The 16347-nt window shown below is 40.6% G+C and overlaps 1 protein-coding gene and 1 long non-coding RNA gene across 6 annotated transcripts in view; one reads left to right on the forward strand and one right to left on the reverse strand.

Moving 5' to 3' along the window:
• The window catches only part of LOC5511746, a 55141-nt gene extending 40540 nt beyond the window's left edge, over positions 1–14601 (forward strand). For 4 of the 5 annotated variants that reach the window (XM_048719391.1, XM_048719393.1, XM_048719395.1 and 1 more), the window contains 10 exons: positions 640–865; positions 1339–1559; positions 2486–2858; positions 3448–3671; positions 3988–4110; positions 4529–4627; positions 7535–7705; positions 8468–8636; positions 10152–10391; positions 10823–14601. In XM_048719391.1, coding sequence (XP_048575348.1) covers positions 640–865; positions 1339–1559; positions 2486–2858; positions 3448–3671; positions 3988–4110; positions 4529–4627; positions 7535–7705; positions 8468–8636; positions 10152–10391; positions 10823–12906 — 3930 coding nt within the window. In that variant the 3' untranslated portion in view covers positions 12907–14601. The remainder of the gene's footprint in view (positions 1–639; positions 866–1338; positions 1560–2485; positions 2859–3447; positions 3672–3987; positions 4111–4528; positions 4628–7534; positions 7706–8467; positions 8637–10151; positions 10392–10822) is intronic. The other variant, XM_048719394.1, reaches the window with a different exon arrangement.
• On the reverse strand, positions 5742–7536 carry LOC125557109. Its single transcript, XR_007305170.1, has 2 exons — positions 6033–7536; positions 5742–5847 (listed from the first exon to the last, which is right to left on the reverse strand). It is a non-coding gene; the product is annotated as an uncharacterized LOC125557109 (long non-coding RNA).
• Positions 14602–16347: the final 1746 nt, after the last annotated feature.

A 16347-nucleotide genomic window follows, 5' to 3' on the forward strand; every position in this document is an offset into this window, starting at 1 on the left:
GTATATTCACTTAGCAACATTTTGTCATTCTAGCAAATTAGTGAGAAAATGTAAGTTTGAGAAAGCATCCATTTCCACCAGCTGCTTTGGGTAATGGTTTAAAACTTAATCATATAGTAATGTTTAGTAAATATAGGTTAACTTATTCATATAGTAAATGTATAGGGAATATAGGTTGACTATACAAGATAGGTTAACTTATTCATGTACATACCTGTCAACTCTCCCGCATTAGGCGGGAGTCTCAAGATTTTGGACCCCTTCTCCCGCTTTCCCGCGTTGAGCACCAAATCTCCCGCTTTTTAGCGTTTTTTATCGCTTCCGAAAAATTATTCCATAAAAAATCGTCATTTTGCCTATTTTCTATTAAAATATTTGAAACAGTAATACCCTTGCGTAGCTCAATTTATCTATATTAACAATAACAAAGAATCTAGTCTCCTCCGCAGAAATCTCGAGTGTTATGTTATGTATTTTCATGAATTGGGCATCCTGTGGTATGTTCATGAAAGAGAGAGGACTAAAGGCTAGTTAAACCTTGATCACGCCACAGGAAGCCCGAAACCGATAAAAATCTTTTTCCCAATAAAAGGCCCATAACACTCGAGACCGACATTCTTTAACTTTTTACACCGGCAGACTGGCGTGACTCCGATACCCGATAATGACCCACGTGACACCTATTGCTATGAGATTCATATTCACACTGGCTTCATCCGCGGCGCTGGCACGAGCGCTGATGTGTCCATTGTGCTGAATGGGGCCGTGGCAGATAGCGACCCTCGCGTTCTCAAAGACCCGAAACGCAAGGTTTTCAAGACTGGAGGAGTAGACGCTTTCCTTCTCACGGTGCCCCAGTCTTTGGGTGAGTAGAATAGGGAAGTATGGATTAATGAGTTTTTGGGTGTGAAGAGTTGGGAATTATGGGGAAATAAGTACCCTGGGTACCAATGGGAAATAAGTACCCTGGGTACCAATGGGAAATAAGTACCCTGGGTACCAATGGGAAATAAGAACCCTGGGTACCAGAGGCTCCGAGCTTCGCAGTGACAGAGCGAAAGAGCCTCTGGTGCAACGGATAGCCAGCCTCACTATGGTGCTGGCGACGTCTCAGATTACTTGATAAAGCCTACATACATGCCCGTACAAGTCTCGCACCGAATGGCTTTAACTTGTGGGTACAGTGAACTCCGCAAAAACGGTATTTAATCAAAATAATTTTCGTCGAGTCTGCAGCAACAATACATCGAAGCGTGTTCTAGGTCAGTTCAATTTGTTTTCTGAAACAAAGGCTAAAAAGGAGAAGTTTGTAAAGCGTTTATCGAGTTTTTCCCCTAGGCAACCTGAAGAATATCCGACTCTGGCACAATAACGGCGGCGCCTACCCCTCGTGGAACCTTCTCCGCGTCATGATACAAGATCTGCAGACCGACCAGCGATGGTGGTTCGTGTGCGATGATTGGCTAGCCGTAGACGAGGGTGATGGCAAGATCGACAGGGTTATTTATCCAGCGACAAAGAACGAGCTCACCAAGTTCAACGTACTATTCGCTACCGAGGTAGGTTGACAAAATTATTTGTACACAATACATCTTAAAACCGCATTGTCACCAGTTTACTTCCGGTCGATTACGTAACAATCTCCGATTATTTTTAACGGAAAACGCGAAAAATATTTCAAAATATTGAAAGCAGTGTATTTATTGGAAGTTTCTTTAAGGATGTGATTGATAATTTAGAGCGGATGGCCTATTTGATATCTCGGATTTTAATAGATTCTCTTGTCTTTTAACGGTTGAGGTTTCCTCCGGAAGTAAACTGGTGACAATGCGGCTTTAATATCTTGTTTGACGTTTTGTTTTGTACTCGTCTAACTAGAATAAATAAGCCATTTGCACCGGGCTACATAGCCTACGAAACCATCCTTCGAGAAAGTCGGATTCTAACTAAAGTAACTAGTAATTACGGAAAATATTATGCTCCACAGATATTATTTTTTAATTCAAATATTCAAAAGTCTACACGAGACATCCTCACACCCTCCTAAAAAAAAGTGAGACATCCTCACACCCTCCTAAAAAAAGTGAGAAATCCTCACACCCTCCTAAAAAAAAGTGAGACATCCTCACACCCTCCTAAAAAAAAGTGAGAAATCCTCACACCCTCCTAAAAAAAGTGAGAAATCCTCACACCCTCCTAAAAAAAAGTGAGACATCCTCACACCCTCCTAAAAAAAGTGAGAAATCCTCACACCCTCCTAAAAAAAAAGTGAGACATCCTCACACCCTCCTAAAAAAAGTGAGACATCTTCACACCCCCCTAAAAAAAGTGAGACATCCTCACACCCTCCTAAAAAAAGTGAGAAATCCTCACACCCTCCTAAAAAAAAAGTGAGACATCCTCACACCCTCCTAAAAAAAGTGAGACATCCTCACACCCCCTGTTATAAAGTGAGATTTATAATTGAAACTGTGCCTCTTTCTAGGTCCGGAAGAATCTAACCGATGGGCACTTATGGTTCTCCGTGGTTACCCGCCCTGCCAACAGCCCCTTCACACGCGTCCAGCGCCTCACATGTTGCCTGTCCATCCTGCTGTGTACGATGCTCGCAAACCTCATGTTCTATCGCTCCCCTAGCGAGGGCGCCCGCGAGAATGCCCCCACGGGTTCCATACAGATCGCAGGCTTCACATTCTCCCTTGAGCAGATCTCTATTGGCATCACAAGCAGCTTGGTGGTGTTCCCGGCGAACTTGATCGTTGTTCAGTTGTTCAGAAAAGCGAGGGCAAAGGAGACGAAGATGGATTTAAAGGCGGAGCAGGCGGTAGAGGAGTTTGATGATATTGCCAAGGAGAAAAGTAAGATTTTAATGGGCCTGAGGGTCCTGTGGTATTTATGCGCGGGAATGGGAGGCGATCCAAGTGGTTTTCCCATAACATGCTCGCATCTTCGCATCTTGTTAAAAGGGCAGTTTGGTCAAACCAAGATAGAAAAAAACTACGACCACAGGAACCCCATTATCTGGCAAGCAGCCCTTAGAATTTGTGTAACCTGTGGCCGGGGGTGTGTGTGGGGGGGTTCTTTAGGGTAAAAGTGATAGGGATGCTCGTGAAATTCAAAAAATACCCGAAGCCCGATTTTGACCCCTAATAAATACAACGAGCATGTCAATCAGGTCGACATCGGATGACTTCCCCATTTTCGCGAAAGAAAATATTTTGACCTTTGATTGTTTGCTTGAATTAGCCGATGGAAATGGATTCTTTGAGTCTTGACTCTGCATTGAGCGGGATCATAAAATGACGACGTTATTCAGTAGCGAATCTAGGGGGAGGGTTAAGGGTGTTTACCCCCCCCCCCCTTTTGTTACTGAGACAACCGCCCCTTTAGGGAAAACCTAGATCCACGCCTGTTTTTGGCCTCCTTTAACATTGTGATCATTGTTAGTAGATCCTTCTGAGGAGATGAAAGAGGCGCCTAAGACGAAGAAGGAAGGCATCCCGCACTGGTGTGTGTACATCGCGTACTCTCTGGCCCTACTCAGCTCCCTTGCGGCATCTGTTGTTATCATGGCCTACGGTTTCACCTTCGGGCCCGAAAAGTCAGCACAATGGCTGCTGTCAATGTCCATCTCGTTCTTCCAAGATGTATTGGTCTCCCAGCCTATCAAGGTAATTACGATCCTGAAGAGGCGGGAAATTCTAAGTTGTTAATAGAATCCCCACTAGTTGGTTTGCGCGTAGGTAAATAAATAAATAAATAAATAAATAAATAAATAAATAAATAAAGCACTTTTTTTAATCCCCGAAAAAAATACAATGTTGAAAAACTAAAACCTGATTAAATATATCTAGACCCCTCTCTTCCACCACCACCTTTCTGGTTTCCTTCTGCTTTTGTTGTCGCTTCCTTGCTTCTCCCCACCATCCACCCTGATTTATCTTTGTTACTGCTTTTACTGAGAATAGCAATTATCTGTGGTTTCAGGTCTTCTTGCTGGCTTCGATATTTGCTCTCCTTATCAAGGACCCGAATAAGGCAGAGAGCGATCCACTTACTGACGTGAAAGATCTGTCACAAGACGAAGAATGGCTTCATGATAAAACGGCGGTTTGTTGATATAATAGATGGTGCTCTGTGTTCTTACCTTACAAAAAAAAAAACATCCAGCCTGAGATTTTTCGCCAAATTTTAAGAACATGCTAAGAACATGCCCAGGATCAGATAGCAATAAAATATTACTTTTTTAGTAAGATGCATTCTAAAATGTAGAATCAAATTGTCTTGACAATAACAACCCTAAATATTATTACTATCGCTAATTTGTCTAATTTTGTTTGATTTCTTTGGGTATTTATATACACTGAAATTTAAGAACAACCTTAAGACCATTTCCAGGCTTAAAAATAAGGACGGCCCATGAAATAGGTTTTCATAGCCTACGAAACTACGCGTCACAAAAGAATTGCGCAAGTTCCCTATATCATATTCTTATACAAGTTCACACTGCTCTTTGCTATCTCGTTAGGACTTGGACGATGACACGAAAATGAACTTGAAGAAGATGATGGTGGACCGGCCTCCTGACGAGGCAAAGCTTGAAATCGCCCGTCAACTAAGATTCAAGGTAAAAGTTCGATCTATAGACCATCGTGTACACTGTTAGTTTCAGAGAGTAGTTTTAACTCCAAAAGGGGAGTAAAAAAACGAGGTACAAAATGACTCCCTTTTTGGAGTAATTTTTTACTCCCTTTTTTCTACTCTCTCAAGGGAGTAGATTTTACCCCTGTAGGGGAGTAACTAAAGGGAGTGATTTACTAGGTCGCTTGCTATTACTCCATTAAAGGAGTACAATTTACCCTCAAAATGGAGTTATTTTTTACTCCTTTTTTTCCTACTCTCTCAGTGGAGTAGATTTTACCCACTTTAGGGGGTAGCTAAGTGGAGTAATTTACTAGGTTGCTTGTAGTTACTCCATTAAAAGAGTACAATTCACCCTCAAAATGGGAGTCAACTTTTACTCCCTATTTTGTTATTTCCCCCTACTAATTGAGTAACTAAAGGGATGATTTCAACCCCCTCCCCCCTGTTTTTACAAAATGGCCGTTTAAACTCCACCTACTTCAGGGGTTAATACTGGAGAAAGTAGAGTAATTTAGAAAACCAAGGAAAAGACGTTATTATGAATTTGACAAATCATTTAATTAAACAATTCAGTTTAAAAAATAACAAAAATATAAGTTAAAAAAAATGTTTGAAAAATAATAGTCATTTGACATAAGGTATCCAGGACAAAATTACTACAAGTGTCCCAACATAACAAAGCTGAAACAAACATAACACAATATTATTTTTCTATAACAACTTTAACAGCTTTTGAACATTACCCTTTTTGGCATCATTACGGTTTTCCAAAAGAACTGCCTCCTCCTCCATCTTTGTATATTCAGATAAGAAGCTAGAAGCCTAATGCCTCTATATGCACCATTTAAATTTGAACCTGGTAGGCTAGCTTGAAAAGATAACTAGGTTCTTCATATGCAGGGTTTACTGTGATCAGAATATACGGACAAAAACCAACTACAGTAACATTAGATATTCAAAATAAATATCTGGACAAATTTTAGGTGCAAGACTGATTACTAGGTTTTTACTAAGCTAAGTTATTCAATTTTGTGCTTCAAGTAACAGTTTATAAAGCATAGGCGCTTTAGATGTAAGTACAGTGATTAGTGAATAACTTAAGTTTACAAAGTTTTTATTCGTTTCTTGCGATTTACGCATTGATACATTCCTTATACCTCAAACTTCTTTCTTTTCTGGCTTTCAAATCTCAATCATAATGTCCTGCGAAGATAATAAGAGAAACACATAAGAAGGTAGTATTGCTTTGGAAGATAACAAAGAATCACAAAACATATCAGTCTAGTTCGAAAAATCCGCTCACGAACGATGATTTGATGCTGAAGTTGGTCGCAAAAATCACATTTACTATTGAACCTATCACATTATAAAGCCCATTACACACTAACCTTTAACTTCAATCCATGTTCTGCCATCAAATCCTCAAAAAAGGTGGATTACGCGTAGAAAAGACGGGAATAAACGGCTATCTGTTTGGAGGTTATGATAATGGCTTTCGTTCGACCGTTATGATTTTGCGCCTTGGGCCCAAGCCCCTCTCGGCCACTAAAGCGAGGGACGCCCGGTACATTTTGGTTTTACGGGCCCTGGTGAGCCGTCTTCTATCTGCAAAGCGGGACTTCTTTTTTTTTATAATCTCAAGTAGCATTTCTATTAGAAACAATATATATTATTTTATAATGTTCAAATCGGATCTAAGAATTTTATACAATTATCACCCTACCTATCTTTCTTTTAAATGCAGTACTAATTATTCTGAGCGAATTTTGAAAGTACACCACATAAAACTCATGTTCGAGTCCAAGCCTGTCTTTGATTACATTTCTTATTGTTGTAGTATAGCTGACAATATATGCAATTATGGCGAGGCCTGTTCTTGTATTGAAAATGTTCTTTTAGGATTTCCTAAGAATTTTCTAAGAGTTCCTAAATTGTAGAACTTCAAATCTTCTTCCTAAGATTTTCTTATCCAAATTATTTCAATTTTCTGGTCTACTGCTTATACTAGGAAATCCTAGGAATTTTTAGGAAGTTTAATCATATTTTGTTGTTTTTATCGAACTTAGGAAATCTTAGGAAACCCTAGGCACAGGGTAGAGTTTTTGTCTCAATACCAATAAATACGATAAATTATTATTTTTATCTTTTGTCTTATATAATAAAGACTATCGTTTTCCTTCTTAAATTCAGCTAATTCAGAGTAAAAAAACAACTTCCTTTATTTTATATATTTGGAGTGGTTTGTTACTGCTCTAAAAAGATACAGCTGGAGTAAAAACTACTCTTTCAACACGAGATGGCTGGAGTAGTTTTTACTCTTCAAAACCTACCCCCTAAAAGGAGTACTTTTTTACTCCATTTCTTGACCATCTGGAGTAAAAATAACTCTTTTCACTTCAGATAGTTGGAGTAGCTTTTACTCTGCTAAAATTACTCCCAGAAAAGAGTACTTTTTACTCCATTATTTGACCAACAAGAGTGAAAATTACTCTTTTTCTAATAAACATTCGATACTAATTCTCAGCAGAGTAAAACTTACTCCGTTAAGGGAGTAAACAAAAAAATTACTTCTCAGTGGAGTAGTTTTTACTCCAATAAAGGAGTTCAAATTACTCCTTTAAAAGTACTCCATCGCAAAGAGTAGTTTTTACTCTCTGAGTGGAGTAAAAATAACTCCCTGAAACTAACAGTGTAGAACTCACTCGCTTGATAGGCTTTAGAAAGGCAACTTACTTTAGGTGCGTACACAGAATGGCTGAGGGGGGGGGAGGGTGCGCAGTCATAGGTATCATATTGTAAAGGCATAGTATTTGAAGATTCCTTAAAAAGAAATGACTCACTTTTTGGCTCGCCGGCTCACATACACGTTTGATCGCTCTATGTGTTTCAGGAACGTCAAATGGCGTCCATCATGCGCGAGATAGTGTGGTACCTGATCTTCCTTTTCATCGTGCTCAGTATCAGTTACGGGAACCGCGACCCCTATACTCAGCTAGTCACCAATAACGTGGAGAATGTGTTCTTGCAAGCGTCTTACAACGGTTCCACGAAATTCGACGAGGTAAGTGTCTCGACAAGTGTGTTGTGTTGTGGTGATAGGCTTTGGGCTTTATTTAAAAAGGGTAAACACAGTACAGCAGTAAAATAAACACTGAGAACTCTGGCCCTTGTGCTGTGTTGTAATATGGTGCGGTGTAGTGTGTTGTTATGCGGAGTTGTGTGATTTGTTATTTTACGCCTTGTTATGCTTCGCTACACTCTGCTGTATTATATCATGTTATATTACCTTATTACACTAAATTTTCGCGACGTCAAAATTTTGCGATTTTTATTTTCGCGATTTTTCTATTTTCGTAAAAACCAGACCACTTTATTTTCGCGATTGCGCGGTTTGAGGATAATAAAATCAAGCAAAACAAGTGGAATTTAAATGTGCTGTAATAATCAAAACTGAAACAATATATAACAAAAAGGGGCGTGGGCTAAATTTAGTTTCATAAAAATATATAAATACAAGTCCAACTCAACCCCTTACCGTACTATATGTACATTCGATGACTAAATAGACAAGGTGTTTTCATAAAGCTTATTAAACGGCCAATATTCCCCCAAAGGCTTCTTGTGTACTCACTTAATTTTCGCGCATCCTAATTTTCGCGACACTTAATTTTCGCGTCACTTTATTTTCGAATCTTTTAAAATCTCGAAATTCGCGAAATTACAAATATGGTATGTAGTGCCTTATAAGGAAATTGCCGAGCGAGCTAGAAAAACGACAGTTTTTTTCAAAAAACAAGATCGACTGATATGTCCTTTTTACCAGATTGGCTCAACGCGTGACTACTGGCCTTGGCTGAAGGACACAGTCATCCCTTCAATCTTCATCGAGAAATGGTACAATGACCAAGACTATCATCTCGGATATCTGGCAGACACCCCGACGGCTTGGGTCCTCGCCGTCGCTCGGCTTAGACAACTACGCATGCAGAAACGTAAGAACTTGCAAAATACAATTGAAACCACACACTAATGACAGTACTTCCTTGATATAACGACCTGGCAAAGGACCGAAAAATTATTTAAAAAAAGATGTATCAAGACAATTTCCCATAACGTGTAATTGTTGGCGGAACCAGAAATCAAGATTGTTATTTTGAAATTATTGTTACATCACGTTTCGTTATATCGAGTGTCGTTCTATCGAGTATCGCTCTATCGAGTAATGTTCTATCGAGTGTCGTTATATCGAGTGTCATTATATCGAGTGTCGTTATATCGAGTTTTATTATATCGAGTGTCGTTTTGTCGAGTGTCGTTATATTGAGTGTCGTTCTATCGAGTGTCGTTCTATCGAGTATCGTTATATTGAGTGTTGTTCTATCGGGTGTCGTTCTATCGAGTATCGTTCTATCGAGTGTCCTTATATCGAGTAGCGTTATATCGAGTGTCTTTATATTGAGTGTCGTTATATCGAGTGTTTTTATATCGAGTGTCGTTATGTCGAGTGTCGTTATATTGAGTGTCGTTATATCGAGTATCGTTGTATCGAGTATCGTTATATCGCGTGTCGTTATATCGAGTGTCGTTGTATAAAGAATCGTTATATCAAGTATCGCTATATCGCGTGTCGTTATATCGAGTGTCGTTCTATCGAGTGTACGTCGTTATATCGAGTATCGTTATATCGCATTTCGTTATATCGAGTATCGTTATATCGCGTGTCGTTATATCGAGTGTCGTTATATCGCGTGTCGTTATATCGAGTATCGTTATGTCGCGTGTCGTTCTATCGAGTATCTATATCGAGTACACCGTGTTGTGAGCGGCATAAGTCTACTTTTTATTGTGACGAAAACGTAATAAAAACACAAATTTGGTATTCTGCCCTAAAGAAGTCCAGTAACGCCGCCATCCAGCACTCCTGCTCAATACCCTGCCGCACAGAACAACCATTTCTGCCAATCTGCCAATTCAAGCGAGAAACTGAGGAAATATCGTTGATCAAAGAAGTCGTTGATCGACATTTTTTTCATAAAGACGAAAGTCGAATGTCATTGTTTCGTGAACCAATATATTATCGTGTGTTGCATTGCAATAGGCCCCTGTATAGGACTCACAGTCCCCTGTACAGATTGCCAGATTTTCACACTTGTAAAAAATAACAAGCTGATTTGACAGTGGATTGAACCCCGGTCCACTGCCTTGAGAAACGAAGCCCGTGTCACTGAGCTATCGCGGTTCTCTAAAATGTTTTATTTATTTTTTTTTAACGGTCACGGTAACGAATCCTGCATTCTGATTGGCTAATAGAGCGGTCCGGAGATTCCTATATCTTCCCTAGGTCCCGCGCGCTGCTCGCTCAAAGTATGTTTTCGCTCGGTCAGTATTTCCAAGACCTCGGTCACGGTACTTCACGATATGGACCTCCTACCCGGCGAATAACCGGGTTAGGATTTGTGTAACCATTTCGGGGTCCATTCTAACACAAAATCTCATCCACGTTGCAGACACGTGTCCGCTCCTTCCTGCGCTGCAGCATGTCATACCATCCTGCAATGACTTCTATAGCTCGGACGAGGAGGAGCGCGGCATGCTGCTGCCAGGCTGGAAGGAGCCGGTAGTCGCCGTCAACAGCACACCTCCCCCAATACCGGCGTCGAGACAGAAGACCGCGTGGCAGTACCAAACAGGCGAAGAACTCAAAACCTTTCCCTACTGGGGCCAGAAAGCGACCTACAGCGCCGGAGGTGGGTTCATTATAGTTCTTATAGCTTCCCACACACACACTCACACACTCTGTAAAACGCCATTTTTAGGTCTTCAAACCTCGCCTCATCATCAAATCCCAATAGGGGACTTGCGCTAAGAGATCACGCGACCTTTCTGGGTGGCAAATTGAAACAATAATCAAAGAAAAAAAACAGAAATGACTGCGCCCTTCACTCCAGGAAACCACGAAAAAATAAAATCCTAAAATGAAACTAAACCCTTCCTGAAAGAAATGAATTCTGGCTTTTTTCGTCAGCGTTGAATAAGTTGCATTTTGTTGCGGTTATTTTTGCCGCTAAAAGCCTGCGCGCGCGCCAGTTTGCCATCCAACAGTCACGTGATCCTTGTATCCTAACTCTCCTTTATGTACAACGGGTCCTTTTCATCCATTTTGATTTTTCCCTTGTAGGGTATGTTCAGGTGTTTCCACCCAGTACCGCTAAGAACTACGACAAAGCGCAAGCCCTTGCGGACGCCCTGAACGAAAATGACTGGCTGGACAAGTACACTCGCGCAGTCTTCACCGAATTCTCCATTTACAATGCCAACTCTAACCTCTTCTGCGTGGTAACCCTACTTATAGAGCAGCTTCCTACTGGAGGCATATTCAAGTTCCCCAGTATACTCACCCTTCGACTCTACCGTTATGTCGGCGGCGAGATGTTTTTCGTCGCGGCTTGTGAGATAATTTACTTGCTCTTCACCGCCTATTTCATCTTCAGGGAGATTAAGCAAGCGTACAAACTTGGACTCGATAAGCTGAAGAACCCATGGAGCATCCTTGAGATTTTCGTCACGTGTCTCTCACTATCCATGGTTGTTCTCTACTTTCTTAGGATCAAGTTTACTGCAGAAGTCGTCAAAGATATGAGAAATGACCCGACTCGATTTGTGAGCCTTCACTACACGGCTTTCCTGGATGAGTGGATCAAATGCCTGATGGGTCTCATCGTGTTCTTCTCGTTCATCAAGATCGTCCGCCTACTCAGGTTCAACCGTAGGATGTCCTTATTGGCGCAGACCCTTAAACTTTGCATCCCGAAAATCGGCGCGTTTGTGATAGTCTATGGGATTGCATTCTTCGCGTACGCTCAGCTGGCTTGCTTGGTGTTTGGACAGAACGCTGAAGGCTTCATGACAATTCCACGCAGTGCTGCAACCCTCATGGACACACTGCTCGGAAAGTTCACCCTTAAGGAGATGTCCGACATCAACAGGCTGATTGGGCCGACATTTTTCTATATCTACACTCTGAGCATGATCTTCATCCTCATCAATATGTTTATGTCTATCATCAACGACTCGTTCGCGGAGGTGAATAGCGACGTTAGCAAGCAGGCGAACGACTACGAAATTGTTGACTTCATGATCCATCGACTGAAGGAAAACATTGGCAAAACCATGGGCTCTGGTGTAATGCCAGTCTACAAGGAACCTAAGAGTAAACTGGAAAGAGACTTTGATGAGATCGAGGAACATGCTGATAATATTATGCACTACATGAGGAACATGGCGTTCGAGAACATGAGGCACACCCGTTGGTTTGACAACGACACGGCGAAGGAGAAGAAGAAAAAGATGTTCGAGCTCTTGATGCAGGTCGACTGGGACTACTTTGAGGATGAACTCGGCGACGGGATCCCTGTGTTCGAGGACTTCCTCCAGAAACACGACGAAGCGAAACTCGATGATGTCTTGATCTCCTTCAAGCGCAAGAAGGAATTAGACAACGAAGGTTTCGAGTATAATGATGACGAGTCGTCTGAAGCTGCCTCCTCGGATGATGATGATGATGATGATGATGACGATGATAGTGATGACAGTGAGGATAATGATTCAAACGATGGCTCTGACTATGTCTCGAGGTCTGAAGACGAAGGAGATTACACAAAATTTGCTGCTACATTAAACCCAACGAGTGCCAGACCCAGAACAACCGATCCAGCCGATTCAACTGCAAGCACACTTTTTTATCGCCCCAAATCGGCTCCAGACAAGGGCATAGCAACTGATCAAGAGATCCAGGAAGTGCTGGGAGACGTTGAGACAGAAAACGCGAGGAGATGTGTTACCGACGCAGAGTTGAAGGCCTTCCTCCCAGAACTCACTGCCCTGAATGATGACAACCAGCCCACCTACGATGGGGAGCCTGAAAAGTCCGTAAAGAAAAAGGGAAAGAAGAAGAAAAACAAGAAAAAGAAAGGTCAAACTCCTATGGGAACCAGGAGTGCGTGGGATCTGAATGACCAAGGCGTCGAAAATGCAGCTTTTGCCCAAGAATCCGATCATCCCAATACAAGCCGGATAACGCAAGTGCCTTTTGGGTCAGCTACACCTGCGCCCGGCCAGGTAAACCAGGGGTACGAGAGCGACCTTCCCTTGCCTACCCCCACCAGGATTAGACTGCTATCGCCTGTGCCTGATGGAATCTACGAGGAGATTGACGAAGGGCAGATCTACGATATCATTAATCCACGCTCGTCACAGATCTGATTTTTTTTGTGGTAATCTAACCAGGGACTTTTATTCAAGTAGTAGCAATATATAGAATCGCCGCCGACCACCGTCACACAATACAGTATTTTTGGAGTTTGCGTCACGCAATACGCTGCCACTGGAAGTGTTTTGTGTCACGTAATACGCCGCAATGGTGGTATTTGCTTCACGCAGTTTTCTATTACTAGGAGACATTCGCCGCGTAATACTCTGCCAATGGAGGGGTTTCGTGTCACGTAATACGCTACAATGGGAACGCTTGTGTCATGCTATCTGCAATCAGAGGGGTTTTTCCGTGTTTTATGTCACACAACTAGCTTGGATTGTTTGCGTCAGGCAATACGCTACAATGGAAGTATTTTGTCACCCATTACCCTATCACTAAGGAGTGTTGCTCGTTTTGCCATAAATTGTCTGACGGCTGTGGTTGGCCTGCGTGCGGGATGTAGCAATAGTTGTGTTTGAGCCGTACCACAAAAATGTATTTCACTTTAAAAAGAATACGAAAGTCGTACCGATTTTATTGAAGCCAGCGCTTAGCATGATATTCTCATAGTTTATGCACTAACGATGACTCAAAAGGAAATTGCAACTTTCACTTCAATGACACAAAAGAACGCTAGATTTTGGACGACTTCTCCGGAAGAAGAATTTTTATCTTTTTGTAGAAAGAAAACCTGTTGGTCAGACTCATGAGCTTCTTGCGATTTTATTTATACAAAACCCTGAGGCGTACCTTAGCTAGGAATAATTTCATGAAATAATGTATTTTTTCTTGTAGGAAAAGGATAAATTCCGTTCGAAAATCATTCCTATCACGTAGTAGTAGCTAAAGACAACCTTTTTACTTCAAACAAGTAAGTTTACTGAAGAATTTATCAATATTTCACCTTTCGTTGCTATTGTATTTCGTTTGTTTAAAGAAGTACTCAATGGTTCAATATTTACTGAACTAAGAACCTTGAATATCTTGTAAACCCTGGCTATCGTTACTCATCCAGAAAAATACTTGTTGCTGACTTTATCGTTTATAAGCAATTTTAATCCAATTCATAACAATAACAGCAACAACAACATTTTATTTACCTCTAAGCTTACAAACATTCCTTTTTAAGATACAGAATAAATATAATCCGTTTCTCCCGATGAAATACACCTATTTCAAATATGGTTGCACACGGAGAATCTGTGTATCGTAACCCGCGGTGGTTCATGGATATGAAGTAAATAAGCTAACAGGTGTAAATGAAATACAAGTAACGGTTTCAAAAGCTGTAGAATTCTTGTTAAATGTTCTTATAAAAATTCACATGGCTTTTAGATACAAGGATTCAGCCGTTTATTCGTTACCCATGAACAACTGCGGGTTACGACACATGGATTCTTCAGTGCATCCTTATTTAAAATAGGTGTATAAATCAAACTTAAACCAAATCGTCGTTTTCTCATTCGGATGAAAGCAACAATCTGTTATGTTCACGTTAAGAACATAACTTCAATAACTTTTTTAAGAGCTATAAACCGAAAACAATTCGTTATTTGATCCTTATTAGCCTAAATACCTGTTATGACCTACTTTTTGTAAATTAAATACCATCATGAACTCGAAAGATGCTTGTAAATAAGGTTGTCTATGGTACATATATTTGTATGTTGTGCACAGCGAATAATAAACTTAAGTAATAAACTTTATGTCTATGTAAAAATTGATGACTGCTTAACCTGACAGTTGTAAAAACGTTCTGCATTGGAAAAGACGTTCGCTTTGACCTTTTTTTTTTTTTTTTTTGCTGCTGTTTGAACATGATATTTCGTAAAAATGGCGTAAAGGGCTTTGCGCCCTACACTCTTCGTTTTATAAAAACGCCTAGTCTAAGATTTCATAGCCTGAGTAGCGGCTCGAGGGAGAGGGACGGAGGAAGAGGAGTCTAGAGAAGAAAAAGCGTGCGCGCGGCAGAGCCTGTCATAATGACATAAGAGTGCTGAGCGCGCCTTATGTCGTTATGTGACAAGTGTGCACCAGGCATAAGTGCGCGCGGCGGAGCCTGTCATAATGACATAAGAGTGCTAAGCGCGCCTTATGTCGTTATGTGACAAGTGTGCACCAGGCATAAGTGCGCGCGGCAGAGCCTGTCATAATGACATAAGAGTGCTGAGCGCGCCTTATGTCGTTATGTCACAAGTGTGCACCAGGCAAAGTCTGATGTGTTCTGATGAGATGCAGACTCAAAGTGTGTTCATAATGACAACCTTAAATATCATTGATCATTTATGTAGTATTTTTCATTGGGTGTTATAATTTTATACTACACTAAAATTTAAAACGGCCCAGGCTTAGACGTTCTTATAAAAAAAAATAGCTGTACCCTTTTCTCCGTTCTACTCAGTCTGAAACTGTAGTGCTGCGTAAAATTTCCCGAAACTTGTCGATTTTTTTTAAAAAAATACAAATACATATACCAAGATGAACAAGAACTAAATACAGCATGTTTTGAAACAACAAAAGGGAGCAAGGACTAAACTTAGAGTTATTTGGGGAAAAGAGGGTTAGGAAGCAAGAGTGAGTAGAATCCTTAGCTAGATGTGTTAGTCATCGTTCAGGTCTGTCGGTAGCTCTGCGAGAAAATGTAACATGAGAACTAATGACTTTATCCCACAAAAAGGCCTATATTTGACATGAAACTAAAGCTATTGATTTACTCAAAAGGATGAAGGGGGTTTGTAATGGTCAATCAATTGTATTTGGCTATCGGCGTTTTTCGCCCACATTTGTTTGGTACTTAACACCCAGAAACGTGGGCTCTAATTAGTTTAATCGATTTTGAAAATAAAACTACTGTTGTCATATTGTTAAATATTGGGTTTCAAGAAACAAAGACAAATGATTGTTGTTCATAGGCATGTATAAGAGCAAACTAACCGGGGGGTAAGTATGGTATTCTTGTCAAAAAAAAAGGGCAACAGCGAGTCCGATTGGTTGAAAAAGGGTGATTTTTTAAGTGTCTTCTCTCTCAGACAAAGAAAAAGATATTTTAGAACTCAAATGGGCTTTTAAGCGGAAAATATACAAAGTTCGAGAAAGACCAGGTCATTGCTTAATCAATATAAAGGCTTCAACAGAATGCAAACCATAAAAAAAGAAAAACATTTTTAACGAGTGAATTTTTTAACGAAAATAACCATAGAAGTAAAACACCTTTAGGTTTTAGGAAGAATTGTGACTGAATTTAGAATAGAAAGTCATTCGCTTTAAAATGCGGCACGTGTGGAAATTTGGTGCGTCTACGATTCACGTGTAAGAACAAAAATAAACGTTTTCTTAAGATGTATATTTTGGGGGGTGAGAAGCCTATTCACTTAGTTCATCTCAATTAAGCACGCGCTGATAAAGAAACCCAAATGAGCAAAAAAGCCTACGAATTTTCGCCAACACCTTCG

Source organism: Nematostella vectensis, chromosome 12, assembly GCF_932526225.1.
Source record: "Nematostella vectensis chromosome 12, jaNemVect1.1, whole genome shotgun sequence".
NCBI classification, from domain to species: domain Eukaryota; kingdom Metazoa; phylum Cnidaria; class Anthozoa; order Actiniaria; family Edwardsiidae; genus Nematostella; species Nematostella vectensis.